The 24,255-nt window shown below is 42.7% G+C and overlaps 1 protein-coding gene across 1 annotated transcript in view; it reads right to left on the bottom strand.

The window, feature by feature from the left end:
- Nucleotides 1-24,255, bottom strand: part of LOC308148919 (A-kinase anchor protein 13) — a gene marked incomplete at its 3' end in the record, with an annotated part of 57,302 nt that extends 33,047 nt beyond the window's left edge. Inside the window, exons 1-2 of the mRNA XM_080520490.1 lie at nucleotides 23,840-24,255; nucleotides 902-945 (exon numbers count right to left, since the gene is read on the bottom strand). Coding sequence (XP_080376616.1) covers nucleotides 902-934 — 33 coding nt within the window. The 5' untranslated portion in view covers nucleotides 935-945; nucleotides 23,840-24,255. The remainder of the gene's footprint in view (nucleotides 1-901; nucleotides 946-23,839) is intronic.

The following is a 24,255-nucleotide window of genomic DNA, read 5'->3' as shown; positions in this document are numbered from 1 at the left end:
CAGGCAAAGGCCAATCACCGTGCCTATTCATGTAAAAACAACAGTAATGCTTTTCTAAATGGTGTAGTAAAGCAAAAACCTTGTAAAATGATGGCTATAATGAACTGGAAACATGTCCACCGTAGGCAAATGGATGCGCACAAGGAAGCCTTCTGAGCTTGTCCATAGTCCATTCATACATCCATGTGAAGCTGACTTATAGCTGTTCATTAAGGGGTAACTATGGCGGCTGCATGCACAGACTTCAGAGCTATGTCACGCTGGGCGACGGCGTCGCTGAGGTTTTCCTTCACAAAAATTAATGATGGGATGGTTTTCTACCGAGTGGAGCCAACGCACAGTAAAATGTTACAAATAACAGGTTCGGTTAAACGAAGACGCCTCGCCATTGTCTCAGGTTATTCATTTCGTAATCAATTACTTGAGTCTTTTTTTTGTTTGTTTGTTTGTAATAGCACCAGCCAATCCACATTGAAAACAAGCCCACTAAAACTCACAAAAGAAGACATTAAGAAAAGCACAAATTGTAATGAATGGTTGCCGGTCAGTGAACAGTAAACAGCCATTTGATTTGCATGCAGCTTTATGTTGCGTTCTCCACTATCTGGCCCCGCACACCCACACACACTTGTTTTCTCTTATTCCAGCTAATTGGGCCGGCTTTCAGGCTGTAGTCAGGTGGAGCTATAGCGACAATTACTTGAGCTCATCAAAGTGCTGATAATAATGATGAAGGTTTAGGTTGTTCCGCCCAAACAGGTTAAGCAGAGAGACATCCAGGCACGTGCTGCACCACATCTACATCTGAGAGAAGTGAAATCATGGATGGATTCATGGAGAGGATTTGTAGAGAAAAAAAAAAGAGGGAGGGGGGGGGGGGGTGCTTCTGAGCGATACTTACATACAACGGAGCTTTCTGTGGATTGAGTTTCATGTCCCTGGACACTGCAAAGAGAAGATCAAATGACAGCTTTAGCTTAGCAGGAAGGTAAGGTGCAACAAAACAACTCTATTCACTTGAACAGTTCTTTAGACTTTTTACAGACTTTAGGCAGTTGAACAAACTGTGAATATTCACATATGAGTAGCTGCTATGGCTAAAGTCTTGTGAGACCACGAGTTGGTGCTATTTGATGTTTTAGGAATTAAACCACACTATAAACATTCACAAGGATGTGAAATCCTTGTGAATGACAAGGATATTTGCGTGAACAGACGACGAAGTCATGACACTCTGGAGGCCGCCATTGTTGTTGTTTTCCCATCTACTTCTGCATGTGCAGAAGAACTATTCACTACGGCCGTAATGCACATGTGCAGTCGCAGCGTTTCCCCATTTATACGGAGGAGTTTGAGCATTTTTGAAAACCTTGGATTTTCAGTGGCTCTCAGCATCACGCTCATGTGAACAGTCACCCAAAACACAACTAAAGCGTTCCGTTTTGTCTCGAAAGTGTCGTCGTGTCGAAAGGGCATTTGTTGTGTGTTGCTGACATTGTGTTGAAGTCCGTCAGCCACGTCACTACGTCAAAGAAAAGGCCTTGTTGCAACGTCTGCTGGCAATTCTTTCTGGTTTCGTCAAAACACGGAAAAGGTAACCGAGGCCAAAAATGAAAATTATTTGAAAACCCAACTGTGCGCTCCCTGCCTGAACAAAGGTGATGAGCTTGTGAATATATACCGGAGGATTTAGATTCCAAATGTTTCTCTCTGTATGCTAATATTCTTAGCAATAGCTATTGTGCCCATTCGAGGGAGCCGACAGGTGGACTGCTAGAAAAGCAGGTCTGGGTTTCGCTGGTAAGCGTACTGTGGTGAGGTTCAATTCAAGTCTGATGAGAGTGAGGGTGCAGCATGGGCTGAGGAGCTGTAAGCCGACCAAACACAGGATGGGACGGACTTTACAAGTGCCGTATCTCCGCAGTTCTTCGTGACTGATGTGAATAGAGGAGGAACTCCTGCTGCGGAGAGTTTATCCCTTAAAAAGCTTCTCATTGTAGGACTTTGAAAATAGCAGTTTCTTGTGCCCTGGAGTGTTGGTGAAAAATATCTCAAACACAATTTTATATCATTCGTACATAATATAAGTCATTCAAAAGTATGAGTAAGCGTCCGTCATGTGGCATTTGCAAAAACTACCCGAAATATGACTTGCTGACTGCATTGGGAAAAGGTTTGAAAATGAACATACTGATTCTTCAAACTGTTTTATGTGCAGTGTGTGTGTGTGTGTGTGTGTGTGTGTGTGTGTGTCTATATTGTGGTTTTCAAGTGAAATGCATCAATCAGTAGAAGAACAGTAAATGTTTGTACATTGCGGAGGGCCAAGGGAAGTGTAAAGCACAATCAATACCGTGTTCAGGGTTAATCACAACTATGACATCAATATTTGGAAGAAGAAGCAGAAACGATCAAATATGGTCACTTGACTGGTAAAAGATTAACTCCAATGCCTCATCGGTAAGTTCTTTCCAGGTGTAAATCCCACCACAGTCAGTACACAACATTGTTGTGGAAGTGACATCACAAAATACACACCATGTGACCACGAAACACAAAGTACTCTTGCATGCAAACTTTTCCTCATTGTTCAACTTTGGTCCACAGAACAAGTGTGAAGACTGTTTCATATACTTGAGCAATATAAAGACCAGAGTCTAGTACATTCAGGAGGCATAAACGTGCATTTCCAAACTAGTATGATAAATCCAGAATAGTTTAGATACATGATTTTCATCAATGGACTGTCATTTTTTTCCCAAACTGAAAATACGGAGCTTTTTTTGAAAGCTTTTTTTGAATGACAGACCAATAAGTTTGTTTTATGTTTCTCCCTGATTTTTTGCATCAAAAGGCAAATTCTATGCACCTTTTTTATGATGTATACAAAAACAGTGTGTATTATAACCTAAGCGTGCTCAAGAACACTGATGTGATGTAATTACTGATGTGAGTGTTCGCATGAGGTGCTGCATCCTCTCTTCAATGTTCCACACCTGTGCACGCTTCACTATCCAGCGCTTCATAGCATCACATTACTTCAACTAACCACGGCTTTTTGTTCTGGAAGCACAGTCGAGACACTGCACTATTTTCAGGCCTCGTCTGAAATGCAAGAAGGTGGCCGCCGGCGTCGAGAAAGGCTCACACATATGGACCTCTGAGGAGGCAGGTGGTTTATGGATGAAAGGAAATTCGAGAAAAGATGTGAACCAAACAACACCTTGTTTAAAGGAACGATTTAACAGCACAGTTCATATCAGTGGTATACAAATCTTTACCAAAAATAACTCTCCAAAACTCTCTTAGTTCATTTGACTCTGAAGGTTTAGTCTTTCCACAAGGAATGCAATAACTGGAGCAATTAATAACCCCGACTAGCCAACCATACCTCTGTCTCTTCACACTGTGGAATAGTCACGCTTGTTATCACCAACACTCATTAAGATACCAGACACAAAGACTGATTTGTCCCCAAAAACTTGATTTGCTTTGTTTCAATGAAAGGTTTCAAAGATGTCACTCCGAGTAACCGAAACTGTAACAATGCCTTCATTTTCCCACAAAAAAAAAAAAGGCAGAAAAATCTGCTCGAGCAGCATCAGAACATTGTTGTCGACAAGGTGGCTGTTAAGCTCGACCCTGGCAGCGGTCCCAAAGCTCGACGGGAGCTTAATAGTGCATGAGTAGAGAACAGACACTGAATCACACGTGGGAACACACACACACACACACACACACACACACACACAAACAGACCTCATCCTACAACTACACTTCTACCCGTGTTTATTTGCCGCAAACATCCACAGAGAACGATGACAAAACTTTCTGCGAGCCGGAGGGCTCATCCCTCGGTTACTTGTCACTTCCTCACCAATGCAAAACGAAGTAAAAGAAGATTAAACCACTGGAAACGCTAATTTTCCTCTCTTGCAAGAGGTTTATATGGCAGGTAGATCAGTTAACTGGATTTACCAGCTCATGTTCGCATTCGATTCCCTGACTCCCAGTCCGGGACGGAGGCCTCAAAGCTGTTTTCTGGGCACAAGGTCAGAAGCGGCAAGTGTGTAATTACATCCAAACAAATGTATTACTGCTAGTCTTGACGACGAACGAGCTGGAAACCTTTTTTTTTTTGTTGAACTTTCTTCAAGAGATATTCACGAGCTATTTGAAGGACCGGTCGGCTCCGAGGGGCCCGTATTCTCCTCAGTTAGTTGCAGAGACAATTTTCTTTTGTTTGCTGTTCTCTGGCACTAAAACAAGTCCTTGCTGCTGGGCCTCAGTGGTCAGCAGTACATTAATCACATGAAGCCCACAGCAGGAGAGACGGTGACAAAAGGCCAGGACCTAATGAGTTCAGAAGAGACCCCCCCCCCCCCCCAAAAAAAAAGAAAAAGTCAATGTTGGGCTTGACAGAGCGCTGAAGCACGGCGAGGCCAATTCACTTTCTGCAGCCCAATCCAAACATTTTTTTCCACTTTTCTGCTAAATAAATAGGCTGGAGCTAGAATTAGGCGGATCAGGTAAGGGGATAATCAGTAGCTCTAATAATACTCTGGAGTCTAATCCTCTTGCCTTAAGTGCACTGGGCCAGAGACCAGCTTCATCACCACATGCACAACTTTGACTGATAAGACTCACACATAATGCCCCCCAACAGTCCCACTGCTTCTTCTTTTATATTTTCATATTGCGGACATTTGTCATCTGCTGCTGCTCCTTTTATAACAACTCTGCAATACGAGAGCAAGCAGGATTCGGCATCTTAACTCAGGGAGGCTTTAGCTGGCCAGACTGACAGTTTTATTGACTGCGGCAGTTGTTGTGCCTTTGTCATTTTATTTACATGACATTTGAAAGACCATGAGATGACCTATGTCATTGCGCGACAAGAAAACACTTCGGAAGTAATGGCTTTGCTAAATTCACTGGTGTTTTTTTTTTCTTCCTTCTTTTAAACCGTTGAGGACAGAGATGATAATATTTATTCATCCAAGAAAGGTTTCTGTGCCCTTTATCAGTTCTGTCCTGCTTTACATTCCTGACACATTCATAACAGGCAGCGGGACACAACAGCTTAGCCCGACACTGTAATGGCCAGTTCTCTGCAGTCCTAAGCCCTTGTGACAGCCTGACTTTCACCAGCTCGTCAAAATGAACCTTCCATCTGCATCTGAAACTGGGTAAAGTTCAGGAACAAAAAAACAAAACACCACTTGTGGACAAAGTTTTACATCAGCGGTGTCGTTCCTAACAAAAACCTGCCATCATTTGGTTTCTAAGAACAGGCTTGGACGCCGTCACCTTGAATCCGGTTGATACCAATTAATACCTTTGTAGAGACATTGTGATGTCTGAGGGTGAAGCAGGGCAGCGAGGTCATTTGATCTGCTGTGTAACTTTGTTACAGAAACATTTCAAACTAGCAACCTGTACAGCAAAGTGCCATCGAGGACAAAAGTCCTCTACTTTAAGTGACCAACACTATTCATACCGTGTAAAAGCATGCACGGACCATGCTGAAGACTTCTGGTGCTCTGGTTGGACTGTGTGTTTCTATAATGTAAGCCACGATTTAATGACAGGACAGACGAATCTCTTAATAACCACCTGACAGTGAACACATTGGTCCTTGCAGAAAAACACGCCAGCAGTAAGCAAACTGCTCGAACAATATCCCGATTCTTTTGCCTGGGTTGAAATAAAGTACATCGAAATGAAAGTCATTACGAGCTCGCGCTGGTTGGAATTCAGTGGACTGAATTAAAACAGATGACTTCTGGAGAGTATTTAATAGACCACTTTAAAATGTTGTTAATTACACGACTCATTTATACATATTACATTGATTGCCGAAAGCCAATCAGCAGAGTTACAGCTGACATAAACGACTGCCCAGAGTCCTACAGCACCTGCAGGGAAAATGACAATAAATGTGATAAAAGCCAAGTGTATGCTTACCTGCGCTATTACACAAAAATATTCATTTTGTGGCATTCAGATGAACGTTTGTGCCAAATATGAGGATGTTCCCTCGAGGGTTTGTTTGCTTGTTTTTTTTGTTAAAGGAAGCCATTAAAAGAAATTGGAAAAAAAAAAAAAAATCAGATAAAAGTTGTGGCCACAATGACCTTCAGCTTTAATCAAATCTGAAGAAAGTGCTTGAAGGAACCCAGGTGAAACAACTTCAACAAAAACTTATGACATCAAAATGACAGCTACTGAAGTCATGTCAAGGTGAAATCTTGTCTTATTTGTACAAAGTGCAAACGTGCAGTTGGCTCGTTAGTATTTCACCATTTCATTGTTACCTTACTACATTTGGTCAGAAGAAAGACAATTTGATTCTCTCGGGTTTCAACAAGAGGCCAAATCGACAATAAAGTCGAGTTAGAATTTTCGAAAGACAAGACTTGATGAAGCAGTCAGGACTTGGCGCAGAAGCTACAGCCAAAGTGTTTGTTACAAGAGACCAGTGCGGTTACAATTACACTGGACTCTTCCCCACACATTCTAAAACATTGCATTTACTGACATTGCTTTCACAGACAGTGCCGCTGAGTGCGACGCACGGAAAACATAACATTGAGCGAAACACACTTAAGCATATAAAACGCTAAACTGCTGCTCGTTTCAAAACAAACTGCAACATCGAGTGCCATGTGACGCTTTACTTTCCTCACTTCTCTTTCTGAGGGTTTTTTTTTTTTGTCCTGATTTGCTGGGATGAATATTGCCCACAAAAAGGAACTTGACTCATGTTGACTGCATCATCTCAGGATGAAATTGCTCCACTGTGGGGGAGGAGGGGGCGGTTGTAACGTTACACCACACACGACGACTTCCTCTTGAGCGTGGCTGTCAAGCTAAACTAGTTAGCCTGTCTAAAGTTGCAAACCTGGCACTTTGATGTGTTCCGATGAAAAGCTAGCACATGTTTGCATAACTGTATTGTAAATAGGCATTTCAGGAGCTTTACAAGGCTGTTTTGAAAATAGGCTAAAACACCTAATGGCACATTAATCAATTTTCTTGACACGGATTAAAATACGTTGATATCTAAAGCATGTGACAGGAAATGGAGTATTTATCCTGGATATCCGTATCCCAGCAGGGATAATTGTGCTGCAGCATTGACCCAACCTAAAGACCTCAGCATCACCTGCATTCATGTTTGGCATAAGGAAGCACTGTAAATGATGAGAAAGAGGCCAAGGAAGCAGCGAGCCAGACTTTATCGAGGACCCATACATTATTATGCATTGAATAACTCTGCATGGCAGCCGAGGGGATGGTTTTGCTTCCGTTTTCTCAGTTTTGTTCTCTTGGCTTTTTATGAATAAACGCTTCGGCTCCGTCAGGCACATTCTTATACTTGCCTTGGATTTGAGTTCTGGCATATTTTTTGCTTAATCTGCGCCATCTGTTTATTATTCAAAGGTTTTCTCAGAGAGGTGGGATTTAACAGATAGCGGTAATCCAAACTGAAACAATGAACTGAAAAGGGGCCACAGAGTCCAACAACAATTCTCTGTGTGTTCACGACGACAAGAGTCTCTTTCACAGCGTCACTTGATTCTATGTTAATAATGTGAAAACATCCCTGAATGCAGGTTTGATATTGGACCTCCATTGATGTATTCGCTTCTGCCGACCTTGTGGTCGCACTGTGTGGTGGGCGTGACCGTCCAACTGATCCAGCAGTTCCTCCGAGGCAGAGAGCGCACGGGGGACTTCCTGCATGGCTACATCCGTGGGTCATTTCTCAGTTCAACTCATGTCGTAGAAAATTCCACAGAAAAGGAGTTTACACTAAATGCATCGATTTCTGTACCACATAAAGCTGCTCAGAGGTAAACAAGTTCCAGGCAATTGACTGCTACAATATATTCTCCTGCTGCGGTTAATACCTGGACTTCTAGGTCACGTTACAGAGTCCGTGTCAAGGAAATAAATCTATAAGTGCAGGAAACCAAGAAAAGTAAGAAAGCAGAACAAGCTGTGTCTGAATTAGCTCATGTAAATACAAAGTGTCATCATGTGAAATAGCTCATCCCAAGAACAATAACTGATTAAAATCGACATGAAATAAAACCACATGTTTTGTAGCTCTGCATGTAATTTCCTTTAAAAAAAAAAAAAGGGGGGGGGGGGGGTTTCTGGAAAAAAAAAATCCTTGGTAACAGAAGAACCTTGAGAAATGACATCCCCTCAGCTCACCCTACAGCCACCCGACACCTGCTTATAGAGATTACACAAGCCATTAACTCCCTCTACAACACCGGGTTCAGCCAGCCTTCAGCCGCACTCCTTAAGAGTCTCTATTACGGCAGAAACTGCCTTTGAACTGCTACTGGAAAGAGAATATTCTTCCACTGTGGCAGTAAGGCCTCGCGTGAAGCAGGGAATCAGCCGCGTTCAAGTGCAGAGCCATCGCAAATAGACCAATAAATCGAGAGACAAAAGGCCCTCAATGCTGGGAGGGGAGTGGCGATATGCCGAGTCAAGGGTTGTGAATGGACCTGTTATGGCTTCTGCAGGTCCCCTGGCTATCAAAATGAGCCATAATAGCCATGTGACTGCAGCGTGAATGGGAGGATGAATAGGATTAGCTTCACAAGTCATTAATTGGACTGTCAGCTGAGGATTGCCAGCACCGCCACACGCGACACATTGCAAGTTCTGTAACGTTAATGAAATTCAGTAGATCTGATGAACGCGTGTTGCTCTTGTGTAACCATCCGCCCAACCCAAGGTTTGGTGCAATTAGTTGAGCCACACCATGGGCTCGGCGAGCCTTTACACCGTGAGAGTTACTGTTTGATACAAAGAGAAAGCTACATTTTTCACATTATAGACTAAAGTACAAGACAACATGACAATGTTGCCCTATAGTCGTGATGTGACCGCCCTTTTTAAAGTTTAGGTTGGGAAGCTCAGCCGAGATCTCTGTTGCTAATAAACTCAGCTCCACCAAAGTGGTAGTGCTGTGTTTATTAGCACAATATCCAACCATCTGTACCAGGAATTTGTCAATTACTCAAAAAGAAGCAGAAGGTGGGGTTTCATTTTGTACAATTGGCAACATTTTGTCAGCAACTATGAGCAAAAACATGTAATTTGCCTACCAGGCCACTAGTCGGTGATGTATTTTTGTGATACGACCACACACAACTGAAAGCAGAGAACAGTATGACGTCAACATTCAAGCTCTTTTTTAGGCCTCCTCCGTATCTGCTGTATGGAAGAAATGATCCACATGTTAGTGTGGCAAATAGAATTTCAAATGCCGTTTTCAGAGACTCACAATACTGTCATGTAAACGAATAGCCAACAGGCAACAAAAGTTTACCGTTGTCACTTTAAAATGTTGTTGTGTAAACGCCACCTATAGCGGATTATAACTACCAGGCTAAATTCCTGCAGAAAGTGCAAATATGAAAGCCTGGTAATAGAAGATGTCTGGGTAGACGTTTTAGAGTGCCATCAATATAAACCCTTTTTTTTTCAGTCCCAAGACAATGTTATAGCAGTTGCTTGGAAATGCATGACAACCTTAAGTATTACTATAGCTTCACAAAAATAAAAACTTTACCCAAAAATTGTGAACCTCCCTCCACCCCACGGTCATGATTCATGTGCCCATTCACACAGATCTGCCAAACCCAAGCATCATTATCACACCCAGGTTTAGCAAATGGCTGCTTAGCAATCCTGTCTGGCTGGCATCAGGTACTGAAAAGTGAAGCACATGACTGCGATACACAGTGTCGAGTCCCTGTACCTTCTGAACCGGGCACCTTGTAAACCCTGTGTTCAATTTTATTTAACTCAAATCTCCTTGCACTGTGTGGCATGCAGCTTTCAAGTTCAAGGTGTTTCATCACTGCCAAAAGGGTGTGCATGAAATCATTGATCGAATGTCCTTCAAAAAACAATGCGGACTTTAAAATCAATCCGGCAATCAGGCAGGACCAGACAGGAGCATTGTGCCCCTGAAAACCACTCGGTGCTAGACATAGAAGTAAAGATATAGTGTGCAATTAAGGCTTCATCCAACAACTGTCATCAACAAGCCGGCCATATAAAGTGTTTGTGCTGGAGTGCCTGTCCCAAGGTCTCAATGTTTACCTCGGCTGTGAAAAGAGAGCATGAAATGCATCAACCCTTTATTGAAGAACAATGTCAAAAAAGCAGAAAAGAAATCTGGTGAAGAGACTTAAGATAAAAAAATAAAAGGTGACATGAATTCCACCTGCACAACAGGCAATGTATAGCTTTACAAATGTGTTTAGGAAGATCAGAGCTTCAGAGTGCAGCGTTTCTGGGTCAAAAACCTCCCATTGGCCATTAATTAACTTGAAGAATGCCAATGTGGATCCGTGTTATGGGGAAAACAGTTACCTGCGGCCGCTTCTTCGCGAAGCCTTTTGAATTCTGCCCTGCACAGCGAGCTGCCGTCAAGGAAAAACCCATGAAGAGGGACAGAATCCCGATATAGACCTGAAGTGTCATCCAACACCAGGGCTCCGCGATAACAACAAGAGACGTGGCTCAAGTCTCACGAGGGGTGCAAGGAATGAGTTTGTGGGTCACCTATGGAGCCTCACCAACAAAAATACAGTAGACGGGAACAACCTGGCCTGGATACCTCCCCTCCTTGGTCTTTTTTGAGCGCGCTTTAACCTCGTACTGCATGCATGCACGTGTCACATAAACACATAAAAATTTCAAAGCAGTTTTTACCGACAGAAACCGTAAGAAAATACATTCGAAACTTAAGGAAAAAAAAAATGCCGACAGATTTTGGGATTCAAATCCGACTCGGGTCCGTCTTGCTGTAGATGTCAGGCCTCTTGGTACGGTAAGAAGCTTTGGCTAAAAACCTCCACCAAATGGCACACGAGAGTGCCAAGAAAAGCATCCAGACTAGTGCAAAGCCTTGTGAAAGACGGGCTTCAGCTGTTCTTCCAATTTCTTCTTTTATTATAAACCTGTCTCTTCCACTTTTTGTTCGTATTGAAGAAGTTTGGTAAATTTGTAGAGAATCTATTTTTTTGTTGTTGTTGTTTAAATTGCCTGTGGAAGTAGAGAAGACTGAAACACATCCTTATAGTTTGGAGCGTCAGCATGCAATTCATCTTTGCAGCTCCAAAAATAACAGTTTCATACCAAACTCAATCAACATCTGACTCGGAAGTGAGGGATTTCTCAGGCTCGACACAATCATGTCAATTCACAATTAAGTAACTGTTGCATTTATCCCAATAACTAGTATCTAGTTTCCGGAAATAATACAACCAATTGAGGTTTTCCACTATGTAGTGCTGAAGAAATTACTGGGCAAAAGCTACTTTTGGGAATTCCATGTTTTGTTTTGGTTTTTTTTTTTTCACATATGTATTTTCTTAATAGATATTTGAAGAAAAAAAATGCACCCCATCAACTGAAGACAAACTTTTTAGATATCTGGGCTGCGGAAGCATCTACTCCTACTCGAGAGGGAGAAACACAAAGTGGAAACACCTGTTGCTGAAACAAACAGGAAGCCCATTGCCTTGTTTTCCAACCCTATCTTGTATTTCCTTTTTGGTTCCAAAATTGGCATCTTAAGTAATCTCCATATTGCAGTCAGCATTGATATAGATGTATGTTTTGCTCAACTATAAATAACGCTGAGATTTTGAGAGTGACAGTAAGTGATTGTATCTCACTTCCTATGCTGAATGAATAGATAAAACACTGTTGAGAGGCTCCACTGTCAGTTATTAGAGCATAAATAACTGTAAATAGGCTATTGTGTTTCCAGTAACCACTAAAATCCAACAAACCTTTACATTTTTGGGTGTTAGCCATTCTATTCTATATATTGTGTTTCCCTTTTCGGTAGCATAGCTTCCAATTTCATTGACTGTATTGTACAGTTTGATACATTTCGCAGAAAGTTTAGAAGAATTAATGCAACACTGCACCATAGACCAATTGAATTCCATCTCCTTCAGGCATTTGCTAAATAAAGTGTATAGACCATGTGTTTTTGCTGTTTTGCGTCGCTGTGAGTGAGTACAATTGAGACATACAGAAAATCTATTTGAATTGGATCTTGATTTGGCAGCGAGTTTCACACTTTCCTTCACAGTATCTATCCATATGGCCGAAGCACGGGTCATCCCACAATGCGTAGCTCAACAGTCCAATGAGCACTGCCACCGAAACTTGTGGAGAATGCAAGACGGTTCGCATCCTGACTGGAGGTGGAGGTCGTATCTGAGCAGAGGTTATGGCCTCACATCTCAGCTCGGCCGATGGAAAAAGGAGAATATTGCTTGATAAATCCAATACTGCAAGCAAACATGTGAAATTTAGATTCCTTGAACAGTTTAAAGTCCCCAACACAATATTCCCCTTCACATTTCCTATCAAAGCCCTAAATCGTGTCGACTGAGGGAGCGTTAGAACACTGTGTGGTTAAACTGGGTTTGATGTTTAACTCAGAAGTTTGTTTAACCTCTCGTGTGCCCTCCCCTCTGGTTAACCGCAAGTTACTCGGCCACCACGATGACATGACATTCACCCACAGCAGGAAAAAGGGGGGGAGGAAAAAAAATTTGAGAGCAAAGTACATCCGTCTGCTTTATGTTGAACCCTTGTAGGATTCTTTTTACGGTTCATTATCAGCTCCGCTCTTCGTGGGCACGGCTAAATTAGTCAAGGCGACGTCACCTCCTCAACAACGCCGGCCACAGAAACTCGGACACACTGTGTTGACTGCCATTTAGATAGTCATGGCTGTTTGATTTAATCAAACCTGAGCATTGTCTCCACGGACAGATATGAGGCCTTCGCGGTGACGCGACCTCACCCTGCCGCACAAAAGCCGCCTCTGTGCCGGGGCTGCACACAAACGCTGGCTGACAACACAAGGCCAGGGGATGAAAGGTCTCCTCAGTGTTTGGTGACAGTTATTACCCTCTCCACTGAAACCAAATACCTGTGGGCCCAGATAGCATTATCTTATTGGGAGGCACGGACAGGGGGGGGCCAGCCTGTAATCAGGACCTGTGCCTTAAATAGCTCCCCCTCCGCAGGTCTAATGCCCTCCTCTGCCCATCTCTGTTTCCAAAGCTTTTTACACAATAGTTTGACTTTGCCACTTTTTCTGAAATTGAACCTGGGAGAAAAAAAAAATAAAAAAAAAAATCAACACAAGATCAACAGAACAACAACTCCCTTTTCAATCCAGCTCTATTCAGTTTCAAATGCACAATCCAATTTCTGACAGATTCCCGACTGGCTCGGTGAGCAGTGTGCGTTTTGGCTTTATTTACCGAAGCGAAGGCCGGAGGAAAATCTCTCAAAATGATCAATAGGACATTTCACTGTCAACTTACCGCAGTTACTCATTCGAGCATGGTGAGCGAGATAACAAACTGACACTGAAAAGATGACGGAGTAAAAAAAAAAAAAAACCCCAAAAACGAGGATGAAAGCCAGGGAGACGGGAGAGTTTGAGAAAAGGAAAGTGTTTGTTAGGCCCATTTGGGAGGTAAGAGGTTTAGCCAGGAGAATCCCGAGCAGCACGAACCCCCAGCTTCACACAACAGGCCTGGACAGATTAATATCACCCCCACTGCACGAATGGCCGATGTGCATTGTGCACAAAGAACTTTGCAGACTTCCATTTTAACGATAGTTTAAACCTTTCAAAGAGCAATGATGGAACAAAAGCTATGCTTTTTTTTGCGGGGGGGAATCTTTGATTGATACCGTGTTGTGGTTTTGTGGTTGGCGCAAACAAATAGATCAGGTTTTGCTGCTTCTGAAGGAAAGTGAAACATGCAAGACTGGTCAATCACAAACTCTAAATTACCCACACACACACACACACACACACACAAAAAACGTGTTTACTTTTCACCCTCTCTTTGGTAAACACACGTTCTACAATATACAACCCAAATAGCTTACATGTCGCCACACCATCGAGAAACTGAGAGTGAGGGAGTTTATTTTGGGGTGTGATTTACCGACAATACCCAGAAGTTTTGTGAAGTCACCAAGGGATGAGTGCTACAAAAATACACACGCATCCATTAAATAGTTTGTGCACATCTGATGCCATTTTGCCACTTTTTTTGTTTTAATGAGTTTGGCATTTAGATACAGTACTCTGAATTTAAAAGACAAGTGATTAGCAATGGATTCAATGACACAGAGCTTCTTAGAGACGTTACAACAAGGACCAGCTCCTTTGCGTTGAGTTAACCTTTTTAGATTACCCTAACCCTATTCCGTCATTTGTCCTCAAGTTTTCAGACCATTTTATTTCTCAAACTTCCTCATTTCTATTTGTGAAATGCAATAAAGGGAAAACACTTGTATGTAAGAGATAGTGGAAGCTTTTGAAGTCATGTCAATATGATTTAGTTTCTCTTTAGCCTTTTACTTCTACAACTTGGTTGTGTTGGTGCACAAAACTCATGATTTCTTTTTTTTTTCTCTTTGGTGAGATGAACATATCTTAAATGTGACAAACCTTCTTTTCTCCATATGTTTACAGCAGCAGTCTAAAAAGCCAAGCTGTACTGGCACCTGAGCAAAACCCAGCCTTATATCATTCCTTATCTACTAAAACAGCTTAATTATAGAAAATAGAGGATTTTGCATTTTTTTGGACATTGACATGCAAGTGAACAAAACTGTTTCAAGATGGAAAATTCCTGGTATAACCCTAACCCAAAAACAAACAAACAAAATGCAAAACGTGTTGAAATGAAGGGGAACGTATCAAAATGCAAAATAAGAGGAAAACATTACTAATTACTGAAGATGAACATTTCTATTGACTCATAAATTGACAACATTTCGACAATGTTTGTAAATGTAATGTATCCATATTGCTTTCTCTCTGAAAATGTCTTACAGTACATAATAATGTAATCGGGAGTGTGAAACCATGAATTTTTAGCTTTCGCAAACAAAAAATTTGCAAAAAAGTGTGCACGCCGAGATAAAGAGTAATTTCCCGTAAGGTGAGACTAATTACAGCTCTAACAGTGGTCACACGTGTTGCCATTAAACCCACAGAGCCTTATCTCTGAGGCAGGCGTTTCCAGGTGCATCACAGTGAGACTTTGCCCAGGGGAGCAGCGTGAAAAACAAAAACAAGGAAGACAAACCTGCAAATTCAGCGAGAAGCTTCACGTATGCTTTTGTTTGGTCGTCATCGCAACAGCTAATCAAAGACAATTAAAAAAAAAAGCTGCGCGTTTGATCGGTCTTTTTAACTCCGCCACTGTGAACCGAGGAGCAACTTTTAAAAGCGTTTTCTTCTCGGGCCAACTGAGACGCCCGTGAAGGCGATGGGGAGGGGGGGGGGAACCTTACCCACAGTGTATTAGATGATGACGGTTGCCAGCGGACTCCCTCAGGTGCACGGTAAATTCATTTTAAATCCATCAGAGAGAGCAGGTGTGTTTATACTCGGCAGGTATCCTCAGTAGGCATGCGAGCTCTCGCTGCACTGATTACACTGAGCTAAATATGGCTTTGTGCTAACACAGACAGTAGGCTGATCAAATCCCTGATGTCAGAGTGAGGAGGCGGAGCCTGTAGGCCACAGGTCAGGTGTCTGCAGTGCACTGCTGCGGCTCGGAGCATGTGCGCGCACTTGTTTTTACCAATCATGCATGGCTACCAGCTGCTTATACATTTATGAAGACCTTCTCGGAACTGGCTGGATGTGACTTTGAAATATACACTTCTATACAATACAGGGACAGAACTCATTGCAACTTCTGAAGAGAAAATACTCCAATAGAGTTAAAAAATGTTAGGCAGTAAAGCTGTCATTAGTTTAGTCATCTGGAGCTTTGTGACATGGACAAAAGATTAAGCTTTGGGTCTCTCTCTCTACCTCCCCCTACCCGAACCAGGGTCTTTTTCGCCGCGGTTGTTGTGTTAACACGGTTTATTGAAACGTCATCACGTGACACAACCTCACGCTCTTTCAACGAGGTGCAGATGCTCCTGTCAAGAGAATAATGAAACTTCCACCCCTGACTGGTTTGACTGCTGACTGGAAAAAACAACCCATCAGATAAAGCCGCTATATGACAACCATTTATTTTATTTTTTTTTATAGCAGGTACTTGCAGTTCTTATGTTTTGAGAAGGATTGATTAAATTTATTTGCAGGGACGCGAAAAACTCTTGACCTCAACAGTCCTAACTTTTGGCATTGGTGTCTCCTGACATGGAGCTCCTGGGAAAATGATGTCTCCGGCTGCCGACGGGAACGAACGTACATTAAAGCATTGGTTCCGATATTGGTGCAAAAACTTAACAGCAAAACAATATGTAAGCTCGTATATCTTCTGGAAACAGGTGGAGTGATGGTTACTTGTTGCTGCCCAAGCATATGATTTTTCTTTTCCTCCGCGCTGGAAAAATAGATAAGACATCCGCCTGTGTTCACAATCCTCCGCGTGCTTTGTGAAAAACAGTACAGAACAGTTCTACATGGTCCGCTGGAGCAGATGATGGCAATTATTCACTCACACCTCATTATTTTAAACTTTGGCCACATTTAATCGGAACACTGACAGAATGTACAGAGGCTTCCAACTGCTTAATTCCACAAAAAATTAGTCAATTATAAAATTTGCATATTTGGTTTGCAATGCATCAAGTGAAGTAAAATGTAAATCAATTTGCTTCTGCATGGGATTAGTCAGAGCTTTATTGAAAGAGCTTCCTTATAGTGAAGGCCTATGTTGAAGTGAGGCGCAAACTCTAAAATGAGTTGAAATTAATATTAAAATTATGTTCCTAAATATAACTCACTGGCATTAAACGAGGCTGAAAATTCAGACGCGTCGCCCCTTTTTGTAATGCGACTTCTTCGCTGTCGTCGCCTTGTAAAAAGCGTAAAAATCAAACAAGTCGCCTCACAAAAACAGAACCAACGGGTCTCCCTTACACCTGGTATTACCCGAGTCTCGGATCCCCACTGGGCACAGCTGGATCATGCTCACAGGTAGGAATCACAAACTTCACCTGCATACTGAAATAAGTCTTCAGCAAGTAGACAGGAGATCACTTTCTCCAGCTCCAGTCTAAATCCAACAGTAAATACGCAGTTTGGGTTGTACGTAACGCATCCTGACTATCCAGTCTGGTGGCGCCGCAGAACCTGAACCCTCCATCACATGTCCTGTTTCTTCTTTATTTGCGTCCTAATCTTTTAACACACAAAAGCTTTGGTTCTGTCCATAGGACAACGCCTCAAAGATATATTCTGGTAGTATTTCAACAAAAAGTTACTTCATCGTCGAATGCTTGTAGGAATCGTCGCGAGATTCCTTTTGCTCAACCGGAACACAGGTATAAAGGAAAATATACTTGGTTCAATGCATTGGACGTGTGCCCGGTAGCCAATCGGCACCAGAAATATTAGTTGGTTAAATCAATTAAGTGTTTTACTCATGTACCAGGCTGCTTAACTAAACAGTCTCCTTGCCCACAGTTTCAAAACATTATGGTGGAAACTGGATGAGTGATGCCTTGCAAAACCAGAGTGGTCCAGTGATACTTTTGCCGAGAAAATAAAGAAAAAAAAGGAAAGGAGTGTGGGGTATCACGTGGGCTGTTAAAGCCCAGCATAGAATCACTCCACAGGAGCAATGCAGAAGCACCTTTAACTCAAACGTTTGGTTTCTAACCTTCACAGTCTGAGAAGACAATGACTTTGCAATGTCCGCTTCCAAACGACTTTGTTGAAGGTGTTTAAAGGAAAGTTTAAAGGAATATGATGACTTGAACACCCAGCGCTGGACTTTTGTGAACATTTGTCTTTTTAGACTCGTCACCTGCTCCCATATGAAATGCTTGTTTCGTCGACAAAGTAATTAGTCCCCAGGAACATCCCCAGAATGCTGATGTCTTGGTGTCCTGACCAGCTTACAGGGTTCTGCTGGTACCAGATAATGGTAAATACTTCATTTTGAGCCAAACTTGAAGAAAACAAGTTTGCCCATTTTTGTGGAAAGCCAGCTGGAGCTCTGACGGCAAACCTTTGCATCACCACAGGCGAATTAACAATTAACGGCAAAGTCTGCTCGATAATTTCCAGGAGAGAAGAAAAACCACCGTAGGGCACAAAGTTTGGACGCTCTGGAGAGGACTGCTGTTTTGGAACAATGAGTGCGGCTGCTGTTTGGCGTGCTGAGAGGATTCCAGCGATTCCAGTCTTAACAAAAACTAAGTCAAGGCTTTATTGTGAATATCAGCAGGGGGAATTCAGCTATCGCCCTCCCAGGCACACAGAAAGCTCTCCCCGAGGCAGCGCTGCGCGATGAACTGGTACCTGCAAGACTTCTTCTAATGTTTCCATTCTACGGTAAATGCTCGGTAATTACAAGGCCAACACTGCGCATATCCCCCATCATCATTAAATGAAGGGGTTTGAGGCGATGAGAAATTGGCTGGGTTCAGCTTGGAGCCAGCAGAATCCTCGTGGAAATTTACAGCACTCCAAATGGTAGGCCACCTCCTCTTTCATTTGTCTCGGAAGCTAAATACATATTTTCTGACGTGGACGGCCTCCAGAGTGAGCCCAAGTTTTGCGGGTAGGGGCAAACTAATGGGATTTTGTTTCGTGGAAACACAACCTACTTCTCTCCCGATAGCTTCAGTCTCGTGAATAACAATATAATTGTGGATGGATGTTTACTGGCTTATTGGGAGTTGGCAGTGCAACAACTCCGCTGCAGCTCAGTCTCACTTTCTGTCACTCGGGTTAATGTCATCTGCTGAAGAGACGGTGGGAACTAATGTCACATTTTGGAACAAAAAACATGGATACCAAGTAAAAACCTTCTGAATAGTCATACTTGTGCTGCGATGGGGTTATTTAGATAATAGTTGGCTCTCCAATTCAGCAGCTTGCCTCGCATTCCTCAGCTTTTTGGGAGAGCAGAACTACAACGAACTGTATTTCAGGATTTTTAAAATACCTAAAATTCATGGTGTGCCGAGTTAAGGCTGAATTCCAACCGTCTCTGAACTCATAACTTGGAATCACGTCACATGAAATCACTGACAACTTCTTTATCCTAACATGTTAAGACTGCACAGCCCTATTAAAAGCTCAAGCCGGAGTCCTGCAAGCTATCAAGAGTTAAAAATCTGCATTCTGCCTTTACGGTGACGAATATTACAACTTCTACTCTCCAAGTGGACAAAGACAATTCGAAATTCCACAAAACAAAAACAAGGGTACTTTCAAAAGTCATGCAACAACCAGTACATTGAACCCAAATGCTTCGATCCAAACCACATTGCATGTTTTAAATTTGCATAATCCTCACAGATTTTATGCATTGAAAACATTAAAACAGCTAACTGGAGGTAATTCTTAATAGAATCTCATCACATCATGACAGCTGGTGTTGCAACATCATAAAGCACTGATTCAAAAAAAGAAGGGGCAACAGGCAACTTTTTCTACATTTACCCATCCCAGGATGCAGTGGGTTATCACATCAAGGCACTCCGGGGAGTTGATGGGGGGGTCAAGGGTCTTGCTCAGGGACCCAGAGTGGTGACATGTCCACAGTGGGATTCTAATGTGTGAACCTCCGATTGAAACCTTGCTTCTATTGCCACAAGGCCACCACTGCCTGTAACAGTGGCTACAACTGGAGCTGTCACAGTAAATATAGCATAATCAGCAAGGGCCAAGAAAACCAGTGTTCACAGGATCTTTCACCTTTTTTTTTTTTTCCAGGACTTCTGCTCTTTAAAACAGCCTGCTCACAATCCAGTGGGATTCAATGAACACAGCAGCCATAATGATAATCAGGCTTTGTGCACAGAGTGTCAGCACCAGTGTATAAAAACCTGCTCTTATAACCCTCACGAGCTGGAGAAGCCGAACTGCCGAACAAAACAAGTCGCGGCAGGAGACGGCACAGAAACCACTGCAGCAAACATCTATCAGAGCAGCAACACACCAGGGACTGGTTCACAGGTCATGCAGGTTCCTGCTTGCTATGGCCGTACAACACTCTTTAAATATGGCATTGATTGGTTGACTTGTTCCGTTAGGTCCAGTTATCGATGTTAACTATGCTTCACACATGACAGCATAACAACTACCGGCCCTCCCGGTGTCCACTCGCCATTACTCTCGTCCAGCGCACGCTCACCTTGACCTAAACCTGACCAGACTCGCGGAGCAGTGAATCAAATTTCCCTCCATGTGCCATTTTGCTCAGTCATGCACATGTGGTTCACTGAACACACAATTCATTGTGATGCACACGCCCACTTGTGTGCGCGTCAATGCACACTCCTCTCTCGGCAGCCACCAACACACACATGGGGAAACTCTCACACACCCTGCACACATTTTTTTTTTTTTTTTTTTTTTTTTTATGAGCGTGATCAAACTCCTGCTCAAGAAAGGTGACTGAAATAGCTCCAGTTATTATTTGCAGTTATTCAATCAAAACTTTTCAACAACTGAACTGGTCTTAACATTAAATCATGACCGGTGCTCAGTGGGAGGACTTGCCAGTCGTTGAGAGAATTTGACATAAAACCCAGACAAAAAATAACCGCAGAGGCGGGAAACTACTCTGCATTCAGAGCAGTATTGTGGTAAAACACAAGCAGAAGTAACCCCCCCCCCACAGAAGCTTCAGAAAAGGTTCTTATTAATCGAAGAAGGATGGCATCATGTGACGCTGACACAAGATGTGGCCTAAATGTTCTGAGGTTATGTCGCTGCGCTAAGTAATGAAACTTGTTTTGTAGAAGCAGTTTTACCATCAGAGGTGATTACATGACTCATTTTTTTTTTAGGAAGCCACCATCTGAATAGAATAAGCAACAAAAGTCAAGGTTTTTAGGAGTAAAGTTCACCAAAGAAAAGACCAAAAGATGTCGTCTCTGTCAAACATTTGCACTGAACTATTGCACTTTTTTTTCTCTCTTCCTTGCCCTGAATACACACCGTGTCAGTCTGTTTCATTTAAAACTTGTAGCTGGTCAAACTGGCCTTGTCAAAACAAAAATGTGTTTCCATTTAGCGGATCAATTCCCTGAGATACTGTACCAAATCAAAATCTATATTTGGGCTGAAGTGCAATGAGGATTTTTTTTTTTTTTTTTTAATTACTCTTGGGTTGCCTTTCTGTCACTTGTTCTGAAGAGGCTGAATGCTTATTTCTTATAACCAGCAAGTCCTTGCTCCCCGGGACTCTTGATATATAACCATCCAATCACAGACCAGATAGTCAATAGCATCAGCAACAGAAAGAAGCTCACTAATTTCACATTTTGTGACCATTTTGCAGCCAAAAAGTCAAATTAAATCCACACATCCAAGTCATAATAGGGTCAAGTCTATAGTGATGTATAGAGTCGTAAGCTCTGACGTGTATCGTATTGGCCAGATTCTTCTGAACCCACTGACCTGATTCAAGCAGATGTAATGTCCTAAAAGTAGAAGGACAAGTGGAAAGTCGATGAGCTGTGAGCTGGGTGGTCCGCGTGTCTAAATTTACCAGGCTAACTATAAGCCGGGGTTTGTGTAGATACAGCTGGCTGCCAAACTGCTGATAAGTAAGGTAACGAAACTTCCTGAACCCCTGTTGCATTACCAAGGTGGTTAACTTCAGATACATAAAAGTTAACCTTTAAGCTATCAGTAAGTGCGTGAATTGGTTTGGTAAATCCGACACACCTACAGTGTAACAGCCTTCGGGAAGGAGTCACAAGGGGACTGTTTCCTTGTTTCAAGTTGTCACCTCCTGTGCAGAGCAGAACGTGGGGGGGGGGGCGGCGAGCACGCTGCCTACATTCACAGTCACTGAGTCAGATTTACAGGGGAAAAGCCTCCGCACGGAGTCACGTGAGAAATACAATAACCAGGCTGCCTGATGGACACCAAGGCCTGCTCCACTGAGTCAACGATGACTGGACGAAATCTCCGAAATGACTCGTCACAAAATGTTTGAGGAATAAAGACTTGAGATCACATAAGGCGATATGGCAGCTGCATGCAGTCTTATCCATCCCCAGTCTGCTTGATTTCTTTAAAAACTTTCTTAAAACCAGGGATCAGTGGGAGAAAAAAAAAAAAAATGTAGCGTGGAATCCAACATTATTACCATGGGTGTTAGTGTGGGTATTAGGAGAGTTTGTCAGATTAGTTCTGATTTCGAGGCAGGAGATAATCCTGCAAGACACTGGAAATATGTAACACGGATTGTGTCTGACTTCCCCTGAGGGAAATTCAACTTAAAAAGACCCCCGATCAGTTTCCCTGCGGTGGCCTGTCCTGGGGCCCTGAGAGAGTGGCATTGAATTGAAGGAACACTGTAAGTGGAGATGAGACCTCGGGTGCCGTTTCAAAGCGAACCTGGCCGTATGGTGATGCACGAGGAGCAGCTCAAGCTGCAAAAGAATGAGTCAGGTACCGGCTTCACTGAACAATAGCATGAAAAATAAAGCATGGCGTTAAATCCTGTCTCGCAGCTGTACAAACAGGATGTGGTCCAGGCTTCCCAAATACGTCAATGTGCCAAATAGTGATGATACCCCAAATAGAAACACTAATCGATCATATTTTATATGGTGATGAGTGTCAGTGCTCATCAAGTTGTAGGAAACAACTGTCAAGATATATTGAGTTGCTATCTTCCAAAAGGCCTTGGCCAATAAAGTTAAAAATATATATATATTTTTTTTTTTAGATTTTTAGGCAGATTATATAGTACATATCAGAATATTTATGATTTTTGTTTATATTGTTTTAATATTTAGGGGTAAATTCCAATATATTGAGGCATTTCAGGCATTCGCTTTGCAATTTATTTGAAATCTCAATATTTTCTTCAACTTAGGGATCACATAAATTGTTACCTTTATCACTTTATTAAAATGTTTATCTCAAGTTAAATTATTCCATTTTGATTTTTAATTGGGAATGCTGCTAAATATTTTTTATGAATGTTGTGGTTTTGTGTTCACCCTCTTTTTTAATTAGATTTATGTTTACTTGATACAGCTAAGTTGTTGGGTGTAATTGATTTTTAATAATATTTACTTTAATTATACATTCAGTTTCTTTTTAATCCCAACAGTCAACATTCTCTTTTGCCTCGTTTGTTTTTGTTTTGCTATTTATGTTTAATTATCGATGCAATGTTTCATACCATTGAACTTTTTGATCCATCATGTTATTGTTTGGGTTAACTTTTCTTTTTAATTTTAGAATGTAGTTGTTAGTAGCTGTGGTGATACTCAGTACAGTTTGATAATGTTTCTTCATTAATGCCAACAGGTGAATTGGAGCTGAACTCACATTAAGTGTCTTCTTCTTCTTTTTTTATTTATTTAATTGTGACATGTTTAAATATAAATCTTGCTTGTTTAGTGACTTCACATGTTGTTGATAAACCTTATTGCTTGAGGCCCAGCCATGCTGGGTCCCCCTGTCCTTCATGCTCTTCGCTCTTTTCAAGCCTTCATCTCGGCTCGGTTCGGCTCAGACTGACACGGCTCGGCTCTTCCCGGCTGGGCTCGGTTCGGCTCGGCCCAGAAAACGTGAGAGCGAGTCGCCCACATTTGGCCCCGCAGCTCCCCGAAGGAGGATGTCATGGCTACCGAGCAACAAGTTAAACCCCACCACCCCACCCACCCCCCCGGCAGCCATTAACCAACTTCAGTAAAGAAAGAAACCCAAAATTAAAAAAAACACTCAGAAAGCCGCAGACTCCATTCAGGTCCCGGGAAATAACGAGCCGTTGGCGGCTCCTCTTACCTCCAGCAGTTAAAGCTCAGCGTGAACAAGCAGCAGCGTTAAAGCGCATAATAATCCTCCGTGTTGGGGGACGCCGGAGAGAGCTGGGGGGGGCCGGTGCGTCCCGGTGGAGGAGATGAAGCAGGTTCCGCCGGGCGGCAGTGGGACAACAACGGGGCCGGAGGTCACGAGCTTTCCGTCCGGGAACCGAACCACTGACTTTAGTTTACAGTTAAGTGTTTCCCCGGACAACTCAATGGGAGGGAGGGAGGAGTCGGTCTGCGCCGGGACGGGCGCTGCTCGCGTGGGGTTGGGGGGGGGGACGAAGTCCGAGTGTAACCCCGAGCTCCGGGACTAAGTTCCAGTCCCACACACCAACTTCTCTCCACTGGAAACACGCGCAGACACGGGAAACATGGCGAGAAGTGTTGGGGAAG

The sequence above is a fragment of the Blennius ocellaris genome, assembly GCF_963422515.1.
Source record: "Blennius ocellaris genome assembly, chromosome: 1".
NCBI lineage: Eukaryota > Metazoa > Chordata > Actinopteri > Blenniiformes > Blenniidae > Blennius > Blennius ocellaris.
This window is presented reverse-complemented; position numbering and strand designations above follow the sequence as displayed.